The 19,333-nt window shown below is 37.3% G+C and overlaps 3 protein-coding genes across 3 annotated transcripts; 1 reads left to right on the top strand and 2 right to left on the bottom strand.

Annotated features, from left to right (window-relative positions):
* The first annotated feature begins 1,070 nt into the window (after nucleotides 1-1,070).
* LOC131777988 (aldo-keto reductase family 1 member A1-like) lies at nucleotides 1,071-6,945 on the top strand. Its single transcript, XM_059094362.2, has 6 exons — nucleotides 1,071-1,375; nucleotides 3,137-3,407; nucleotides 4,088-4,228; nucleotides 4,566-4,771; nucleotides 5,289-5,375; nucleotides 6,517-6,945. Exons 1-6 carry the CDS (start codon nucleotides 1,181-1,183, stop codon nucleotides 6,580-6,582), a joined length of 966 nt encoding a protein of 321 aa, XP_058950345.2. The 5' UTR covers nucleotides 1,071-1,180; the 3' UTR covers nucleotides 6,583-6,945.
* A 112-nt stretch (nucleotides 6,946-7,057) lies between these two features.
* Nucleotides 7,058-10,285, bottom strand: LOC131777987 (uncharacterized). The gene is made up of 3 exons (XM_059094361.2): nucleotides 10,111-10,285; nucleotides 9,383-9,528; nucleotides 7,058-8,765 (listed from the first exon to the last, which is right to left on the bottom strand). Exons 2-3 carry the CDS (start codon nucleotides 9,515-9,517, stop codon nucleotides 7,200-7,202), a joined length of 1,701 nt encoding a protein of 566 aa, XP_058950344.2. The 5' UTR covers nucleotides 9,518-9,528; nucleotides 10,111-10,285; the 3' UTR covers nucleotides 7,058-7,199.
* Nucleotides 10,286-15,921: 5,636 nt separating this feature from the next.
* LOC131778071 (uncharacterized) lies at nucleotides 15,922-18,129 on the bottom strand. The gene is made up of 2 exons (XM_066159817.1): nucleotides 17,995-18,129; nucleotides 15,922-17,340 (listed from the first exon to the last, which is right to left on the bottom strand). The coding sequence occupies exons 1-2, from the start codon at nucleotides 18,127-18,129 to the stop codon at nucleotides 15,922-15,924; spliced, it is 1,554 nt and encodes a 517-aa protein (XP_066015914.1).
* Nucleotides 18,130-19,333: the final 1,204 nt, after the last annotated feature.

Raw genomic sequence — 19,333 nt, forward strand, 5'->3', positions numbered from 1 at the left:
AAAAGGTGTGATAGCAGCGTAGTCTCTGACTTGAAAATGGCGCGTATGCCCTGTCGTTGTAGACGGCGGCTAAGTTATTCGGAGAGGTCTTTTATATGGGGCAGAATTGCTGTGGATCTAAACTCGGTGGGGGATTTAGTGCTGGTGGTCGGTGTCTTGGTTTTTGTTACCCTTTCACTAAAGAAGAAGGATAACGATCAGAAACAAGAATAGATGACAGAAGTTTCTTCTCCTTGAACGTAATGGGGGGGGGGGGGGCTGTGTTGCGAGACGTTTCGCAGACTCGTAAAAGCACTTGACAATACCGCGCTTTACTAATTGTGGGGGATGTGAATTATACGTTCAGAAAATCTCTTTCGTTTTTCAATTTCAACTACAAATTTATCCTCCTTTCTATCCTTTGCACTCTTTTTGTGTTTACACGCGGCGCGTGATTTTCATAAGTAAGCCATCACGTCAAAGAACTCTAACCATGACATTGGAACACTGCCGTGGATATTTTTCGCGTACTCTTTTTGTTCCACGGAGTTGTTTTTAGTTGTTTTTGAGCTTTCATTCGCGCAAATTTGTTATCCATTTGTTTGGAATTTTAAGATGTTTCGGAGTTTTTATTTTAGCCAACTGTTGCGGTTCATTTAACAAGTTTAATAAATATTTTCTAAGGAGATAAGACTCTAGCCTCGCCCTCTTTTGGTAAATTAATTTTTTACAATACGTTAGGCGCTGGTCAGTATGTGTCAGTCTCCTGTATACGCAGGTGGTTGGGCATCCATCAAGTTTTTTGTTAACTGTGGTGTCGAGGAAGGCGAATTTGTTTTTGCTCGTTTGTTGATGCTCTTACAGGTGATTACGTGCGTCCTTTATTTCCCCATTTTTTTTTTGTTACCGAAAAATTTCTCAGTCCAACTTCCCCATTTTAAAAGCAAACCTCTATTACAAGCGAGTTTAACCTCCCCCAACTCTTTAAGTATTCTGTCATATCTTCTCTGAAGGACTCAGTCCATCGCGACCCAGATCAACCGAGGTATCATTCTGTCGCTCCAGCTTTGGGGCTTTGCGACCACGCCTTTGTGTCGCTTGACTTTAAAAGCCTAGTTATAATTATTTTTGAATCGACAGTTCTTTCGCTGTTTAAGGTATTTGCAAAGACGAATAGAACCATTTCCGACTTTGAATTATAATGCAGTCGATTAAGTTAAACAATGGCAGATCAATTCCGTCGCTAGGCCTCGGAACTTGGAAAAGTAAACCGGGCGAAGTCGCCAATGCAGTTAAAGTAGCCATTGAGGCCGGCTACAGACATATAGATTGTGCTGCAGTTTATGGCAATGAAAAGGAAGTAGGAGAGGCTCTAAAAGCTTGCATTGGAACTACGGTGAGGATATTTTATCCGAAACGACCATTTTAGAACCGGCGATTTGAGAAGTGGATATGATAAGTATTCATGGGTGAGGTTCGCGTAACGAGGACTTCTGTAACATTACAGGTCGGCGTGTTTGGCCCTTAAAAACGCTTCAAATTTGGTCGGCACAGTGGTGCCTCGTTGACTGAGCTATTCAGATTTTGGGCGTAAACCGAATTATTTGAGGAACTTTCGAGGTCTTCTAACCCTGACGATTGAGCAATACAATATGTAATGCTAGTCTTACGGGCACCAGTTAATACGGGCATAAAATTTATTCACACCCAAAGAAAGGCTGAAAAGAATTTTGTATACCTTGTACTACTCTATCATAAAGGGCTAATTTTAAAGGAAATATACTGTCTCACCATCATTTCCTTTTAGCAAAGTTAAGAGCTGCATCCACAGTGAAATTTAAGGATGTGCAGAAACCTTGCCTTACAGCAAGACATACTAAATCATAGTGATACCAAGTCACATCAAAGAAAATTCTTAAATAGCATTGATCCAGATTTGAAAGAATGAAAATAAGCTGGATTGATGGATTTGGCTGAAAATATGCACATATCTTTGGACTTGTGAATGTTTAAAAGGCCCTTCTTTTGCACACAAGGGATAGGAGACCTGGCAGTCTTGCAGGGCAAAGGGTCTGGGTTTGAAACCTGGGCCCGGTTGTCTGAAGGCTGATTAGCGCAAACACAGAATTAAATTTTAATCTGAGTTCCTTTACAGGGCGTGAAATTGCGCCTAATACAGGCGCCAATGCGACTAAATTTTTCACTTTGATGACCAAATCCTGAAAGTTAAATAAATATGAAATAAATCCGCGGCAAACTTCCTCGTTAAGTTTGTTTCCAAAACGTAGCACATGCATCTCGATCGATAACTAGACGCCATCTTGGATTTAAATGAGCCTGAACGTTGTATATCATCCATCCTAGTGTCCACTTTGTAGCACGTTAAAGATCTTTTCCCTAACTTGATTTTGGAGGGTCTATCTAGAACGCGGACAGTGTAAAGAAAGATTTTGTTTGTCTTTGAAAATGGCGACCAACTTTTTTTGAATTGGCTACCACTTTGAAGAATTAAGGAGCCAAGTGGCTATTAGAAAAAAAAGTTAATTTCACGCCCTGCTTTATTCCTTTGTTTAAAAGCCTCTTTTGGATCTTTTTTTCAATTCTTTTCAGAGCATCCAGTTATGAAACTATAGGCAAAAATAACTATATTGAATTTTAATTTTAAAGCTTTTTGGTCTAAAATCAGATTTCCCTCAAACCCTAAGTTACCTTAACCCAGCTTTGAACAACCTGGCCCAGGCTGGGTTGATGAGTTGTGTCCTTGCATTAGGCAAGACACTAAACATTCAAAGTGCTCCTCCCCACCCAGGAGTATCGATAGGTACTGTCCCCTCCCCACCTAGGAGTAGAAATAGTTACTGGAAAACTTTTAGAGAAACCTGATTAAATGCTACGGGAGGGGGTGGGCTATGATGAATGAGCATCCTATCCAGGGAGGAGTAGTTATACTCCTAGTCACTTCATACCACAGAAACTGGGATACACTCAGGCAGAATGGGCCACTTGGCTAGATTGTGACCTCTGTCCTTTTTTAAAATTCTTTTGGTGCAGCATTTTACATTTTCCTTACCCATGTTCCTGTAGACCTCAGGATTTGGGAGAACAGCACACACAAATTTTAATGAAAAAAATTTTATATGCTATTTCTTATTGGCAGGTGAAAAGAGAGGATCTGTTTATCACCTCTAAACTATGGAACACAAAGCATAACCCTGCTGATGTGCTACCTGCTCTGAAGCGCACACTGAGTGACCTACAACTAGACTACCTTGACCTTTACCTTATACACTGGCCATTATCTTTCCAAGATGGTGATAACCCTTTCCCTAAGGAAGCTGATGGAAGTGTAATCTATGCATATCATGATCCATGTGATACCTGGAAAGCTATGGAGCCCTTAGTGGATGAAGGCTTAGTCAAAGCCATTGGTATTAATTATTTTCTTAACTGACAGTGATGCTGAGGCATTAGTAATACTTATTTGCATTGATGTGCTCTACAACAGTTTGCAGGGAACTTTTGCCAGACTTTATTCAGCATTTACAGTTTTACAGGAAATTTTGACCAAAAGACTATACATTGGTCAAAAATCTGAGTACAGTGGTTTTCACTGGCCAATAATTCATATGTTGGATTCTGAGTCTACTCTTTCACTTCTAGGGGTGACCAAAAATGCTTTTTTTGCCATCTGTGCTAGTAACCATCTCAGGAACTGTCTAGATCAATGGAGCAATTAGGGGAAAGCTTTTGTAACCCTTTACTTGCCTGAGAGAGAGTGAGAAGGAGAAAAAAGCTTAGGTCATCAGCAATTAACCAAAAGGAAATACAAACACAAGATGCTTATTGTTATATTCATTTAGTATTGTATTAATGTTGGATCTTTGGACCCATGTGCTCTCTTAAGGTGCCAGGCAACCCACAGTGTAAACTCTCCTTCCGTCTGTCACTGCTCGAACATCTTTATGAAGACTAGCAGTTCCAAAAAGATTAGTTTTTCATATCATTATTATTTTGCATCTAGCAGGTCTTCTTAATTCTATTACACATATTCTAATGGTCAATAGTATAACTGGCCTTCAGGTGATTTTTGAATTTTTCTGTTTTATAGGATTGTCAAATTTTAACAGTAAACAAGTTGATGACATTATAGAGAAGAGCCGCATAAAGCCTGCTGTATTACAGGTGGAGTGTCATCCCTACCTCAATCAAGCTGATCTTTTAGCTCATTGCAGGAAGAGAGATGTGGTTGGTAAGTTTCTCCTTTAAACCTTTAACCTAAGATCTGATTGTTAATTCTCCCCTTCAGCTACTACACATTTCTTAGTAAACTAGTTGAAGGAATTTGGTGTTAGATCATTATAACAACTTTCGCTTGATAAGTTTGAGTTTTCTCATTACCTGTTTGCTGGATAATGTATGGATGCTGTAGGGAGAAGTCACATGTTAATCACTTTTAGAGGTTAAGGGTTAACAAATGCACAGCTATACATAGTTCAAGTCTTAAACCTTTATCTCTTAACCTGAAGTCCACAGCATCTCAGACGTAATGTGAAATAATCTGTTTACATTTTATTCCTTTACCTCAGTAACAGCATACAGCCCTCTGGGATCACCTGATCGTCCGTGGGCAAAACCTGGAGATCCCTACCTTCTGGATGATCCCAAGATGGTGGCAATTGCCAGTAAATATGGCAAGTCTCCTGCGCAGGTCTGTATCCGCTTTCAGATACAGCGTGGTTTGTCTGTTATACCCAAGAGTGTTACTCCTGCTCGCATTAAGAGCAACTTTGAGGTAAGTTTTGCAAAGTCATGTGGCATTTAAATTGTCTCTGACAGTTATTTTAAACTATGCAGTGTTATGACAGTAATTACCAATTTTAGGGACGTTGTCGATTTGGTGACCTGTGTTTGTCAGTCATGTGGCAAGTTGTAACATGTTCATAATTGAGTTTTTGTGGTCTAAAGTTAACCTTTACAACCAAATATCAGTTTGCATTTTCCCCATACTGTTCTCTACACATTTCTTAAGGTGCTGATAAGGAGATTTTGTATAATAATCAAGAGCCTCTTTAGTTGGTGATCATTTCCTTTACTCTCATGACCTTAATGTGTGATTTAGGGGTGATACTGTGAGGAGAACTTAGATAATTATCACTCTTGGGGGTTATAATGGGATGAACCTTAACTGCAGGAATTTTTGTTTAATTTTGCCCAAAATAATTTTTTCCTAGGGAGTAATCTTTTTTTCTGATTACTTTTTTCCGCTGATTTTAAAACTAAATTGTAATTATCTTGCAATTAACCTGCAGGTTTCTGATTTTCAACTATCTGATGAAGACATGAAGGTTATTGAATCCTTTAACAGACCTTGGAGAGCTTGTATTCCAATGATAGAGGTAAGTAACATTGTATTCAGCATTTCACAGACAATCTGCTGAACTTAACCCTTTATAACCTTACATCAGTATGCATATTCTCCATACTGTTCTCTATACATTACCTAATGTGAGGACAAGGAGAATTTGATAACAATCAAGTTTCTTTAGTTGTTGATCATTTCCTTTATTCTCATGACCTTGTGCAATTCAGGAGTGATATTGTAAGGAGAAATAAGATGCTAGTCACTCATAGAGGTCAAGAAGTTAATGAATGATTTTCTGGAAGGCTAACCCATCCATCTACCTACACTCAGCAATAACAGCTCTAAATCAACATACATGTGAACATTATGTTGTCCTCTTTTCTCAAAGTCTCTCAGGCCTTAAGATCTATAACTGCTAAATGGCCTCAGAATAGGAAAGTAAAAGGGGCCATGACATACATGTAAATAATGATTTAAAATTTGAGCTAAGTTACTCATCAAGTAATTTTATTAAACTCATCCCGGTTAAATATACAGTCAGGTATAATATGTGTCGAAATTTGAAGTTGATTTTTCTTTATTCTCATCACACTACAATGTTTGGTTCAGCTGTGATATTGTTGGAAGAAATAAGATGTTTTTAACTCTCAGGGGTCCAGGATTTAAGCCTGTAACTTTCATGATAAAGATGTTGGAAAATTTTCAGGAACAGTATGCATGAAAATGAATGATCTGTTTAGCTCTTTCACTCCTGGAATTGACCTATAATTGGTTTTCACATGACTGTAAATACTGGTATATGAAAATCATATATGTGCACTGTGGTTGAAGAAACAAATATAAGTGATCCTTGCAGTTATGAACACTACTTAACTAGTGGTTGAAATAAGGCCTGAAAAAAAATTGATTTCTTATCACAGTGTCAATACAATCTCAAGGAGAGCAGTGATGAGAATAACAAAAATCATTACTGAGGAAATTACTACCTGATTCAATACTAAATTCAGAGAGCTAACTATATATTATATTATATTATATTTATTAAATATGCACACTGTACATCTGATGGTGTAAGGCTTTTGTGATTTAAGTAATTTGAGTTAAATAAAATAATAAATAAACTTGGTGGTAATGAAGAGGACTTACAGTTTTTCTGTGATAATTTGGATTTGCAGGTTGATGGCAAGAAAGTTCCAAGAGATGCTGCCCATCCTCATTTCCCATTCAATATACCATATTAATATCTCTTCTTTTTTGTGCTTATTGCCCACAAATATTTACATACTGACAACTTCTACTGTGGCCTTTTTTCCCTTTTTTTTTCCTCCTTGTTTGTGTTTTGATATATCTTTCTGCACGTTAGTGAGGTGAAAATTGGTTTAAAGAATTTTTGTCAGGTGTTTCAAAAGCATTTAAGAGTCAAAATTGTGATATGAAATTCTGGTGTTCAAAGCTTAACATGCAGAGTAGCTCAGGAAAGATACTAAATACTTAAACATGGTTTTGTGAAAATAGTTAGAATTTTAAAATTCAACCAAGCAATTTTCAAATGAAGTATTTTCTCATATAGTTTTATGATTAATAAATAAAATATGGAATTTCAACATGTGTCTTCACAGAAAGCTCAGTCTACAAATAAACTAAAAGTATCGATCAAAGTCTTGTGGGGAAAGGTAGGAGATATATTGCACTCTTGCAACAACTGTTTTGGCTCTATTTTCTAAATATTTTGAATTTCGTGTCTCTCTCCCTCCCTCCCATGACAGGGTCTCTCATTTCCGACCCTCCCCACTCCACCTAATAGAGGTTTGTAGAAGAGAGACCCTGGGAACGAAGTCAGTGGACGAGAGGGTCTATCCTAACGTTTTCCATCTCCAACAGCTTCTGGGTCAAAGTCTTGAATGATGAATCGAAAAGTGCGATTAGGCCAACATACAAAAATCTCAGCTTTGGCAATGTAATATTTTCCATTTTCAGAAAAGTACAAAGTTACAGTGTCCTCAGACCTCTCGTTGTAGGCATTCAGACCGCGCAAAAACTCTCCATCAGTTTTGTCTTGCATGTTTATTTTACTTTCGTAAAAAGGTTTTGATGCTGCAAATTCGATAGCTCTGGTATTTCTCAAATCGGAGCTCGACGAATCGCCGTCTAAATGCAGTAATATGTACCCAGCTGTAGAGAAGCCGAAATTAGCCTCCCGGCGATACGATGAACGAGGTGGAAGGATTTTCTCAAACTGAAGTTGGTTCCCTTGACTCCAGCCGACTTCACCCGAAACAATCTTTATCGGAAAGTCAGCTTCATTGATAAACTGAATGGAATACTTGATGCCAAAGTACTGTAAAAGAAGCCAATTGCAAATCTCTACTGACCGCAAAGGTACTGCCTGTTGACTCACTTTCTGTGCAGAAGACTCGACTGTTGAAAAATCCGGCATTGGCGACAAACCCAAGCTCTGTCGAACGGTTTCGACCAGGTTTCGATCACGAGGTATTCGGTTTAAAGCCACAATTTTGGTGAGTTTTCCGCCCTCAATTCTTCCAAGAAATGTCAAAAATCTCCTATCTGAAAGGAAAGACAGTTTCCCTTTCGCTTCTTTAATTTGGAAAGTCATTTTACGGTCCACAGTGGCTATGTCGTCTTCGTGCGCGGTTCTTAATTCTGTATACTTTGCTTTAGCAGCGAACAGAAGAGCCATGAAGCAAGAGTGAGCTTCAGAGTACTTAACTACGGCTGTTACGTAATCTTTTACATCGGGATCCTCTATCAGGTAGCCAGTTTCATACTTGAAAGGAAGCGGTGACTCAAACCTGCTCGCAAGCTCACCCAAAAATTGCATGTAATCATTCCACAGAGAAGGATCATCTAATTTCTCTCCTTCTTTCATTCGCTGCAGCTGAAAAATTTGTTCTGACACGCGAAGTTTAAGTCCGTCATATTTCTGATCCTGTAACCTTTTGTTAAAGTGAATCATCTCACCGTGAACAACATCTGTCAGTTGATGTACCACGCTTGGCTGATTTTGTCTGCTTTCCGTGAAAAACATGCCAACAGCTTCCGAAAGAATCCGAAAAATAAAGCTGTAAGGTTTACCAGCGTCAACCAGGTTTAAAAGGCTTGAGACAATGTCAAGAACACCCTCAAAAATTTTTAGAGGATCTTTAGTTTTTATTTTTTCAATGCCTTTTTGAATGGTTGTAACAACTTTTGTCAATTTTGTCACAAGAGATATTTTATCCGATTCACCTTTGGAACTGTCTTTGTTTTTGCCTTTCTGTTCTTCCATCAAGGCCATTATCTCATCAGGATTTATTCGGAATTCGGGAAAACCAGCTGACTTTGAGTGCAACGCTTCGTTTAACGCTTCCTCGATTTCGCTGGGAATGCTTTGAAAATCGTTGCTGTTAGATTCCTTCGCTTGTACCTACAACAAATTTAATTTAACAAAAGACCAAAAAAATCAAATATTTACCTTGCTAACTTATTAATCCATAAGAGTTTTGAAAAGAGAAAATACAGTTCTGTTTAATATATTACGTGTTGTTTTTTAATAGTTTCAATCAATTCTTTTAAATGCTTCAAAATAGTTTTTTTATATCGTTTTTATCCCAACATTCGTTCTGCTGTATGCTCACTAATACACCACCTATTTTCATGCTGGAAATTATTTTATTACTTTTAGAAAATTTGAATGCAAGAGGAACCCGATTGAATGGGAACAGAAGAAATACTCAAGAGGCTCTCAATGGGTTAACCGATAGCCGTAAACCGGCCAAAATATTTAACCGTTAGGCGGAACAACTGACAAATTTTAACCGTTTGTCGCAGAGAAAGTTAACCGTAAAAAAATAATTCTGGCGTTGATTGAAAGATGTTTACCGTTAGCCGCTTACTGGAAAAAAATTTTAACCGATCGCCGAAGAAGTCGCCACTCCATTGAGACCTTCATAGACTGACTTAAAATCATAACAGGTAGAAACCTAATATTGGAAAAAAAATATAGAATCTCAATTTAATAGTAATGACTAATTACTTTCTTACCCATTTGGATCCCTTTTTTCCACACTCGCTATTCTCCTGTGAGCATGTTTCGCTGGAATGGCCGCTGGCGTGGAGGCAAAGGACATTGCAGGCGACCAAATAAAGTACAATTTGCAGAAAAATGATTTTGCCCATTGCTTGAACCTCTGCAATATATAGGATTGGATGAATTTAACGAAAGGAACTCAATTTAAGTTTTCATTCGAGGATTCAGGGTGTATTCTTGAAGCAACCGGAAGTACTGAATGTATGTCACGCTAGCCTAGCCGAGGTCAACCGAAGTTCCGGTTAAAACCGAAAGTTGTCTACAAGGGCTGGATCAATTTCCATAACCTTGCTACTGTTTTTATTCAATTTTTCAACCGCGAAAATGTAAGAATTTTAAGTTTCTACATTGATAATTGGAGTTTGTGGTGACCCTAATAATGCAAATAAACTTCACTTCGAAACAAAAATTTAGATGAACAAGTATGTTAGTATTTGATCTAAACGACCCGCTTCTGCAGGTTTATTAATAATTTTTGCGAAGCGAATTGCCACACTTTTCTCGTTTTCCTCTGTAACGATGCAAAATTGTTCGCCTTACATGTAGTTCTAAGCTCCACGAAAAGGAGCGATATGTTCGTGGCTAGAGCTCTGACTGATTCCGTTAAACTTTTTATTCTTGCTTTCCGAAGTCGCTTGTGCATTACTAATTGCTTCCTTCATTCGCCTGATAACGTACTCACCTTAGACAAGTGCTCTCTTGCCTCAGATCAAAACATGCTCTTGTCTTATCTTTTTTAGTCTTGAGTCGCTTTTTAATTTTTTCCTTACGTGTCAGTGGAATTTAACTGAATAACTTTGGTTAACGTTCGCAAATTCGGGTACTTCCTTATGCCATACGGACAATATTTTGACTACTTTCGCGCATGCACATCCCCAGAGCTTTCGGTTTCAAAAAAAATCGAGTAGTCCTGGTTATGAAATTCTTTTGGCTGATACCAGTCCCCCATAAATATAACCTCGGTTTCAGCCGAAATAGTACATATAAAGCGCGAATTTATGTCTTCGTTTTTGAAAAGTAATAACACTATATACTGCATAGCTAGCAACCAACTAACATTGCAAAAATAAAACTTGTTTAGGACGGCCCGTGGAGGGGTAGTGAGCAATGTTTGTGGCTGCGCAGAAGATTTCACCAACAGGTAACCTTGCGCTATTTGCATCAGTAAATAAAGGCAGTTTTTGAAAGAGTTACATTGCTATGGAATAATTTCACAACATTTTAATTTACATAATTAAATAAAAAAACTCTGGAGGAAAAAAGTTATTTAAACTATGAATGTAGATTACACAAAATGATAACCTACGAAAGGGCCTCAGAGGAAAAAAAAAGAATCTTAAAAAACCGTGTTCAGTCTTACACTTAAAATTATAATCTAAATGACAAAAGAAATTCCTAATTTAACTGATATTCGCGAAGTTTTATACTTAAGCGTAAAAATCGTAAAATCTTAGTCAAAGTCTTCATGGCATTTTAAGAAACAAGAAAGAGTTTCCCAAGCTTACGAAATGTCCGTGAGTAAGAAAAGAGTACATAACAAACGAACAACGCTTCATTTTTTTGTTAGAAACGGAGAACGCTTCCCTTTGTTGTTAGAAACTAACAACGCTTTTAGAATCGTTATTCAAACATATTTCAATTCCGAGCATACGATCGATTTCCGTGTAATATAAGTCTTCATGGTATTGTTAGAAACCAAGAAAAAGTTTCTCAAGCTTACGAAACGTCCGTGAGTAAGAAACGATTACATACCAAACGAACAACGCTTCATTTTGTTGTTGGAAACGAACAACGTTTTCCTTTGTTGTTAGGAACGAACAACCCCTTAAGAATCTTTATGGTGTTGTCAGAAACAAAGAGCGCCTTAGTGAAAAAAATTTCTCAACGTTATTGCCTATTAACCGTCTGAAATTCAGATCGTTTTAGTATTTGTTTCTTCGGGCGACTTGACTTTTTTTTTCGAGCGACATTACTAAAATTTCGGGCAACATGACTCAGGTTTCAGGCGACATGACTTCGGGCGAGATGACTCTCGGGCGACTTGACCAGTTACCTGGAAGAAATTACGCCGTTAGTTACCGGCGTAAAATCTTATAGTATATACATTACCGACTGGATGAAATTTTGCCGTTAGTTGCTGGCATAAAATCGTACAGTATATATATCACCGACTGGAAGAAATTACGCCGTTAGCTACAGGTTTAAAAAAATAATTTTTTTCTAGAGTTAACCTTTACAACCAAACATCAGTTTGTATTTTCCCCATACTGTTCTCTATACATTTCTTAAGGTGCCGACAAGGAGAATCTGTTTAACAATCAAGAGCTTCTTTAGCTGGTGATCATTTCCTTTATTCTCATGACCTTAATGTGTGATTTAGGGCTGATATTGTAAGGAGAAATTAGATGCTAGTCTCTCATAGAGGTCAAAAGGTTAATGAATGATTTGCTGGAAGGCTAACCCATCCATCTTCCTACACTCAGCAATAACAGCTCTAAATCAACATACATGTGAACAATGTATTGTCCTCTTTTCTCAAAGTCTCTCAGGCCTTAAGATCTATAACTGCAAAATGGCCTCAGAATAGGAAATTAACAGGGGCCATGACATACATGTAAATAATGATTTTAAATTTAACATATGTTACTCATCAAGTAAATTTACAAAACTGATCCAGGTTAAATACACAGTCAGGTATAATATGTGTTGAAATCTGAAGCTGATTTTTCTTTATTCTCATCAAACTACAATGTTTGGTTCAGCTTTGATATTGTTGGGAGAATTTAGATGTTTTTAACTCTCAGGGGTCTAAGATTTAAGCCTGTAACTTTCATAGTAGAGATGTTGGAAAATTTTCAGGAACAGTATGCATGAAAATGAATGATCTGTTTACCTCACTCATTCGCTCACTTTTGGTCACTCCTGGGAGTGACCAATAACTGATTTCTACATGTTTCAAAATACTGGTATGTGAAAATCATATGCACTGTGGTTGAAGAGACGAATATAAACGATCCTCGCAGTTATGAACACTACCCAACTAGTAGTTGAAATAAGGCCTGAAAAAAGTTGATTTCTTCTTGCAGTGTCAATACAATATCAAAGAGAGCAGTGATAAGAATAACGAAAATCATTACCGAGGAAATTACTATTTGATCCAATACCAAATTCAAAGAGCTAACTATATGAATATATAGATAAGGAAAGAGGAACTAGTCTAAGTAAGCAAGACAATGGCGTCACACTGTACATCTGATGGTGTAAGGCTTTTGTGATTTAAGTAATTTTTAGTTAAATTTTATAATAAATATACTTTGTGGTAATGAAGAGGGCTTACAGTTTTTCTGTGATAATTTGGATTTGCAGGTTGATGGCAAGAAAGTTCCAAGAGATGCTGCCCATCCTCATTTCCCATTCACTATACCATATTAATATCTCCCTTTTTTGCGCTTACTGCCCACAAATATTTACAGACTGACTACTTCCAATGTGGCTTCTTTCATTTTTTTTTCTGCTCTTTGTGTTTTGATATATCTTTTTGCACGTTGGTGAGTTGTGGTTTTGTGAAAATAGTTTGAATTCTAAAATTCAACCAAGCAATTCGGGTCGTCCGACTCGGAGCCCGGTGCACTGACCACTGGACTACTGGACAAAGTCGTGGCGTTGGCGTGCCCGCGGTACAGTTGACCACGCATGTTAAAAGTAGCACCTTGTACGGTCGGTCGTACGGTCGTACGGTCGTACGGTCGTTAGTCCAAATTTTTTCGGCTTGATGGGTTACTACTACCATTTTGTATAACTGTGGGGCTACGCTCTGCGAGCTCCACTAATAACTGTGGGGCTACGCTCTGCGAGCTCCGCTATAACATTTCTCAAGAAAGGTTTTATTGTGGTTCAATGGGAAAACGAGAACAGCGTGAGTGTTGTAAATGAAAAGAAAGTCGTTGGCGCCGTGGAGTTAAAAGAACGGAAAACAATTGACATACTGACTGGTACAAACAAGGGTCGAGTGGCCATTTATAGAGCTACGATTTTGAAAGTTTGTGGTGAGTAAAAATTGCGATATTCGTTACGTGATCAAAATCTTATCAAAGAATAGATATAACGGCTTGAATTAAGCTTACATAACGCTCGGCGCAACTGAAACTAGAATAATTCTGAGAATCGAATCGGTCACTTGCATGCTGCAGTTTCTTAAGCTTCTGCTTTACGATGAAATCTATCAGTAAGGTTTCAAGATTACTTTAGTCGCGTTTTGGTAACATTCAAGATTCATAATGCAAACTGTGATTAAATAAACCTTATTACATAAAGAAGCCCTCCTTGGTAAAAACAAAATACTGTATTCAGCCCTTTTTCAGTAAAATCTGTGGGAGAGATGTACTAACTCCAATATAAAAGTCATTCAATATAACAGAGATTTCCCAATCCCAGTGCACTTTGTTAAATTGAGATTCCAATGAAGGCCCTTTTCCTTATAGCTATCTAAGGCATTGTCTGAGCTTTTAATATATATTTATATATAGGTATATAAATGAATGTGGGGTAGAGTCTACCTTGGCATAAAGTGCTCAATGCTGTGGTAGCAGAGCTAAGTATACATAAGTTAAAGAATGAAAGAGGACGCATCAATTCTCTGTGAAAAGTTCTGTCTGACGAGCACTTAGGCGCGAAACTCAGAGTCACAGAGAATCGATGTGTCCTCTTTAATTCTTTAACTTATGTATATAGGTATATATATATATATATATACATATATTTTTTTTTTTTTTTTTTTCAAATTCAGACGGCATGGAATCCAAATGCAAAATGGTCAAGCTTTTTGTAGACAACCTCATTCAAGGCTAACAGGGAAAGCTGTGAGCCCAGGAAAAAAAGAAAAACAGCAGCTAAGTCTGCAGTTTAGGATAACTTCATTCTAATTTATTGTTACAGTTACAACAAGATTTTAATTAAAAAATCAATTATATTTAACTGTAATTAACCCCTTCACTCCCAAGGGTGCTAGGTCAAAATTTGAGAAGAAATCTTTGAATTTCAATGTGCAGAATCAACGAAAATAATGAGTAAAATATGAAAGTGCTGCCTGACAGCGTACATTTGAATGTTCACACACAATAGTTTTATCCAAATAAGTTACAACCACATAAAATCAAGTCAAAGCCTGTCTCTGGGAGTGAAAGGGTTAAATACCATTTGTAGCATCATCCAAAACTAAATGATCAATTTTTAGACTATTTTTAGACTGATAGTATTTATTGCAATAAATACAATTTAAGATATTGTATTTTATGGAAAAGAATCAGCAGGTTTTATTCACAATTTTTGTCTAACCAAATTTAATGATTAATTAGGACTATTCTACATGAATAGCTGTAATTGAGGATTAATTCATATGAAGTTTTCAAGAAAAGAAAAATAAATCAAATTCCATCCTAATATTACCACATGTTGACGTTAACATACAAAAATATTTTACATGTAAACCTTAATTAAGCTTGTAAATAAATTTCATTGAATACTTGAATTTTAGCTGGGATTTTTTAATTTTTAGTATTTATTTTATATTATTATCCTCAAATTTTTGCTTAAAATTCCCAGTAATTCTCAAACATTGCTAGAAATTCCTGAAAATTCCTGGGAATTTTTTAGATTTACAGCTTTTCAGGGAAAGTCATTGGTGCTCTGAGTTGGAATTCCTAGGAATTTCTAAGAATTCCAAGTCCTGTTAGCTATAAACTTGGAATTTCTGAGAATTTTTGGGAATTTCTTGGTTTTTAGAGCCAGAGTTGTTATAGTTGGGAATTCCTAGGAATTCCAAAATCCATTTCGCAAGGGGAATGTGATCAGACATGTAATTAACTCCTTCATCCACCTGATAGATCTTGTATAATAATACTTAAGCTTAAAAGAAAGTTACAATCTAGAGGACATCTTTATTTTCAAGCATCACGACCAGAGTTAATACAGCAAGTTCTTAACTAGCTCAAAGTGCATAATCCATTATACTCGTTGATATTAACAATATTGATAGCAACCTCACAACTTTACAAAATGGTGCAGACGATAATGATACACATCAACAAGCTACATCAAACAATGTAACAACAGATAGTGATCCTGCTTTGGAGTTTGATGCAAGAAAAATGATAAATTAAATAGTAATGAGGAAGAAAATGATGAGTAAAACGCTCGATACGAAGCCCGAGTGAACGCTCCTCGAGCGTCTAGTAGTAGATTAAAGTTCGGTGGGAAAGGGAAGAGATGTATTGCACTCTTCCAACAACATTTTGGCTCTATTTCCTAAATTCACCTAATAGAGGTTTGTAAAGGAGATGCCCTGGGAACGAAGTTAATGGATGAAAGTGTCTATCCTAATAATAATTGTCCATCTCCAACAGCTTCTGGGTCAAAGTCTTGAATGATGAATCGAAAAGTGCGATTGGGCCAACAAACAAAAATCTCAGCTTTGGCGATGTAATATTTTCCATTTTCAGAAAAGTACAGAGTTGTAGGCGTTCAGACCGCGCTGAAACTCTTCGTCAGTTTTGTCTTGCATGTTTATTTTAGAATACATAAAAAACTGACTTGACGCGGCAAATTCGATAACTCTGGTATTCTCTGAATCGGAGCCCAACATATTGCCGTCTAAATACAGAACTATGTACCCTCCGGTAGAGAATGTGAAATTAGTCTCCCGGCGATACCTTGAGCGAGGTGGAACGATTTGCACAAACTGAAGTTCGTTCTGTCGACTCCAGCCGACTTCACCCGAAACAATCTTTATCGGAAGGTCAACGTCATTGATAAACTGAATGGAAACGTTTTTGCCAAAGTACCGGTAAAGAAACCCATTGCATTTCTTTCCTGACCTCAAGGTCACTGCCTGTTTACTCACTTTCTTCGCAGAAGACTCGACTGTTGATAAATCCGGCATTGGCGACAAACCCAAGCTCTGTCGAACGGTTTCTAACAGGCTTCTATCACGAAATCTCCGGCTCAAAGCCACAATTTTGGTCAGTTTTCCGCCCTCAATTCTTCCAAGAAATGTCAAAAATCTCTTTTCTGACAGAAAAAAGAGTTTATCTTTAGCTTCTTCAATTTGGAAAATCATTTTACGGTCCACGGTGGCTACGTCGTCTTCGCGCGCCGTTCCTAATTCTAAATATTTTGCTTTAGCAACGAGCAGAAGAGCCATGAAGCAAGAGTGAGCTTCAGAGTACTTAACTACGGCTGTTACGAAATCTTTCACATCGGGATCCTCTGTCAGGTTGCTTTCATACTTAAAAGGAAGCGGTGACTCAAATCTGCTTGCAAGCTCACCCAAAAATTGTGCGTAATCATTCCACAGAGAAGGATCATCTAATTTCTCTCCGTCTTTCATTCGCTGCAACTGAAGAATTTGTTCTGACACGCGACGTTCAAGCCCGTTATATTTCTGATCATGTAACCTTTTGTTAAAGTGAATCATCTCATGGTGCACAACATTTGCTAGTTGGCGTACCACACTTGGCTGATTTGGTTTGCTTTCCGTTATCAACACGCCAACGGCTTCTGCAAGTCCCCGTAAAATAAAGCTGTAAGGGTTAACAGGGGCAACCAGGTTTAAAAGGGTTGGGGCAATGTCAAGAACACCCTTTAAAATGTTCAGAGGATCTTTACTTTTAAATTTTTTAACGCTAGATATAGTGGTTGTAATAACTTTTTTCACTTCTTCATAGGATATTTTATCCGATTTGCCTTTGCAACTGTCTTTGTTTTTGTCTTTCTGTTCTTCCACCGAGGCCTTTACATCATCAAGTTTTTTTCGGAACTCGGGAAAACCAGCTGACTTTGAGTGCAGATCATTTAGCGCATCCTCGATTTCAAAAATACTTTGAAAATCGTTGCTGTTACATTCCTTCGCTTGTGTCTACAACATACAAAATATGAAAAAATGAAATATTTGCCTTGCTAACTTATTTATCAGTAGAAGTTTCGAAAGAGGAAAATCACCCTTCCCCCCGTCTCGACGCGGAATCCAGATGTTGAATATCTAGATTCTCATTGGTCCGTTTATTTCGGTCATCAACTAATATACATATCGGTTTCCGAGGCCTGACGTATTTGCGCTCACAGTTATCAGTGTTCTTTTTACTATATTACTGTTTTAATAGTTTCAATCAATTCTTTTAAACGCCTTAAAAATTTTTGATTTTTTTAAAAGTTTTTGTCACAACATTTGTTCCGCTGTACGCTCACTAATACACTACACTTATTTACATGCTGGAAATTATTTCATTATTTTTGGAAACTCGAAGGCAAGAGGAACTGCATTGAATGGAAACAGAGGACATATTCTACAAGGTCGCAATGGGGTAACCTTTAGCGGTAAAGCGGCCAAAATATTTAACCGTTAGGCGTAACAAATGAAAAATTTTAACTGTCAGTCATAAAAAAAGTTAACCGTAAATAGAGAAAAAAAAAGAAAAAGAAAACTGACTTGAAATCATAGCAGTTAGACACCTAACATCGGAAAAATATAGAGTCTCGATTAAATAGTAGTGACTAATGATTCATTTCTTACCAATATGGATCCCTTTTCTCCACACTCGCTATCCTTCTGTGAGCATGATTCGCTGGAATGGCCGCTGACGTGGAGGCAAAGGACATTGCAGGCGACCACATATGGTACAATTTGCAGAAAAATGATTTTGACCATTGCTTGATCTTTTGCAATATACAGCATTGGGCGAAGTTAACGAAATGAACTCAATTTCAGTTCTAATTTGAGAGTTCAAGGTGCACTCTTGAAGAAACCGGAAGTACTCAATGTATGTCACGTTAGCTTATCCGAGGTCACGCGAATTTCCAAGAAAACGAAAGTTATTGTCTTCAAGGGCCGAAGCAATTACCATAACCTTGCTACTTTTTTCTTCAGTTTTTCAACTGCGAAAGTGTATGAATTTCAAGACCACTGGATTTTCAGTTTGTACATGGAGAATTGGAGTTTGTGGTGACTATAACATTGTTAATAAATTTCACTTACTCGAATAAACAAGTATGTTAGAAAAATTTGATCTCAACGACCCGCTTCTGCAGGTGTTCTGGATAATTTCTGCAAAGCGACTTGCCACACGTTTCTCGTTTTCCTCAGAAATAACGTTGCAGGATTGTTCGCCTTTCGTGTAGTTCTAAGCTTCACGAAAAAGGAACGATATTTTCGTGGTTAGAGCTTTAACCGATTTTGTTAAACTTTTTATTCCTACTTTCGGAGGTCGCTTGTGAATTATTTATGATTGCTTCCCTGAACATTTGAATTCTCTAGAAAACGTTTTCATCTCAGTCAAAAGCTCTCTTGCCTTAGATCAAAAACATGCTCTTCTCTTACCTTTTTGAGTCTTGAGTCGCTTTATAATGTTTTCCTCACGTGTTAGTAGAACTTAACCGAATTGTTTTCGTGAATTTGTCCGCCGACCTTAGATGAAACGTTTGCAAATCCGGGTGCTTTCTTATCCCCAGAGATAATCGAGTAGTCCTGGTAATAAAATTATTCGGGCTTATCCCAGTCCCCCATAAATATAATCTCGGTTTTTGAAAGCGCAAATTTATGTCCTCGTTTTTGAAAAGTAATATGATGCTATATGCTGCATATCGTTGTTCTTGTTGTAGCAAGCAACCAACTAACATTGCAAAAAAAAAAATTGTTTAGGACGGCCCGCGGAAGGGTGCTGAGCAATGTTTTTAAAGTTTGTGGCTGCGCAGAGATTTCATCAACAGGTACCCTTGTGCTATTTGCATTAGTAAATAAAAACAATTTATGAAAGAGCTACACTGCCATGGAATAATTTTACAACTTTTTATTTACCTGATTAACTTCAAAAAAATCTGGGGGAAAAAAGTTATTTAAACTATGAATGTAGGTT

This window comes from Pocillopora verrucosa, chromosome 12 (assembly GCF_036669915.1).
Source record: "Pocillopora verrucosa isolate sample1 chromosome 12, ASM3666991v2, whole genome shotgun sequence".
NCBI lineage: Eukaryota > Metazoa > Cnidaria > Anthozoa > Scleractinia > Pocilloporidae > Pocillopora > Pocillopora verrucosa.

Bases quoted from the DNA above. Each gene is read 5' to 3' on its own strand.
- LOC131777988 (XM_059094362.2), top strand. From the start codon at position 1,181: ATGCAGTCGATTAAGTTAAACAATGGCAGATCAATTCCGTCGCTAGGC. The intron at 1,376-3,136 runs GTGAGGATATTT...TCTTATTGGCAG, and splicing joins AAGCTTGCATTGGAACTACG to GTGAAAAGAGAGGATCTGTT. The intron at 3,408-4,087 runs GTATTAATTATT...TCTGTTTTATAG, and splicing joins AGGCTTAGTCAAAGCCATTG to GATTGTCAAATTTTAACAGT.
- LOC131778071 (XM_066159817.1), bottom strand. From the start codon at position 18,129: ATGGTCAAAATCATTTTTCTGCAAATTGTACCATATGTGGTCGCCTGC. The intron at 17,341-17,994 runs GTAAGAAATGAA...TGTATGTTGTAG, and splicing joins GAGAAAAGGGATCCATATTG to ACACAAGCGAAGGAATGTAA.
- LOC131777987 (XM_059094361.2), bottom strand. From the start codon at position 9,517: ATGGGCAAAATCATTTTTCTGCAAATTGTACTTTATTTGGTCGCCTGC. The intron at 8,766-9,382 runs GTAAGAAAGTAA...AATTTGTTGTAG, and splicing joins GAAAAAAGGGATCCAAATGG to GTACAAGCGAAGGAATCTAA.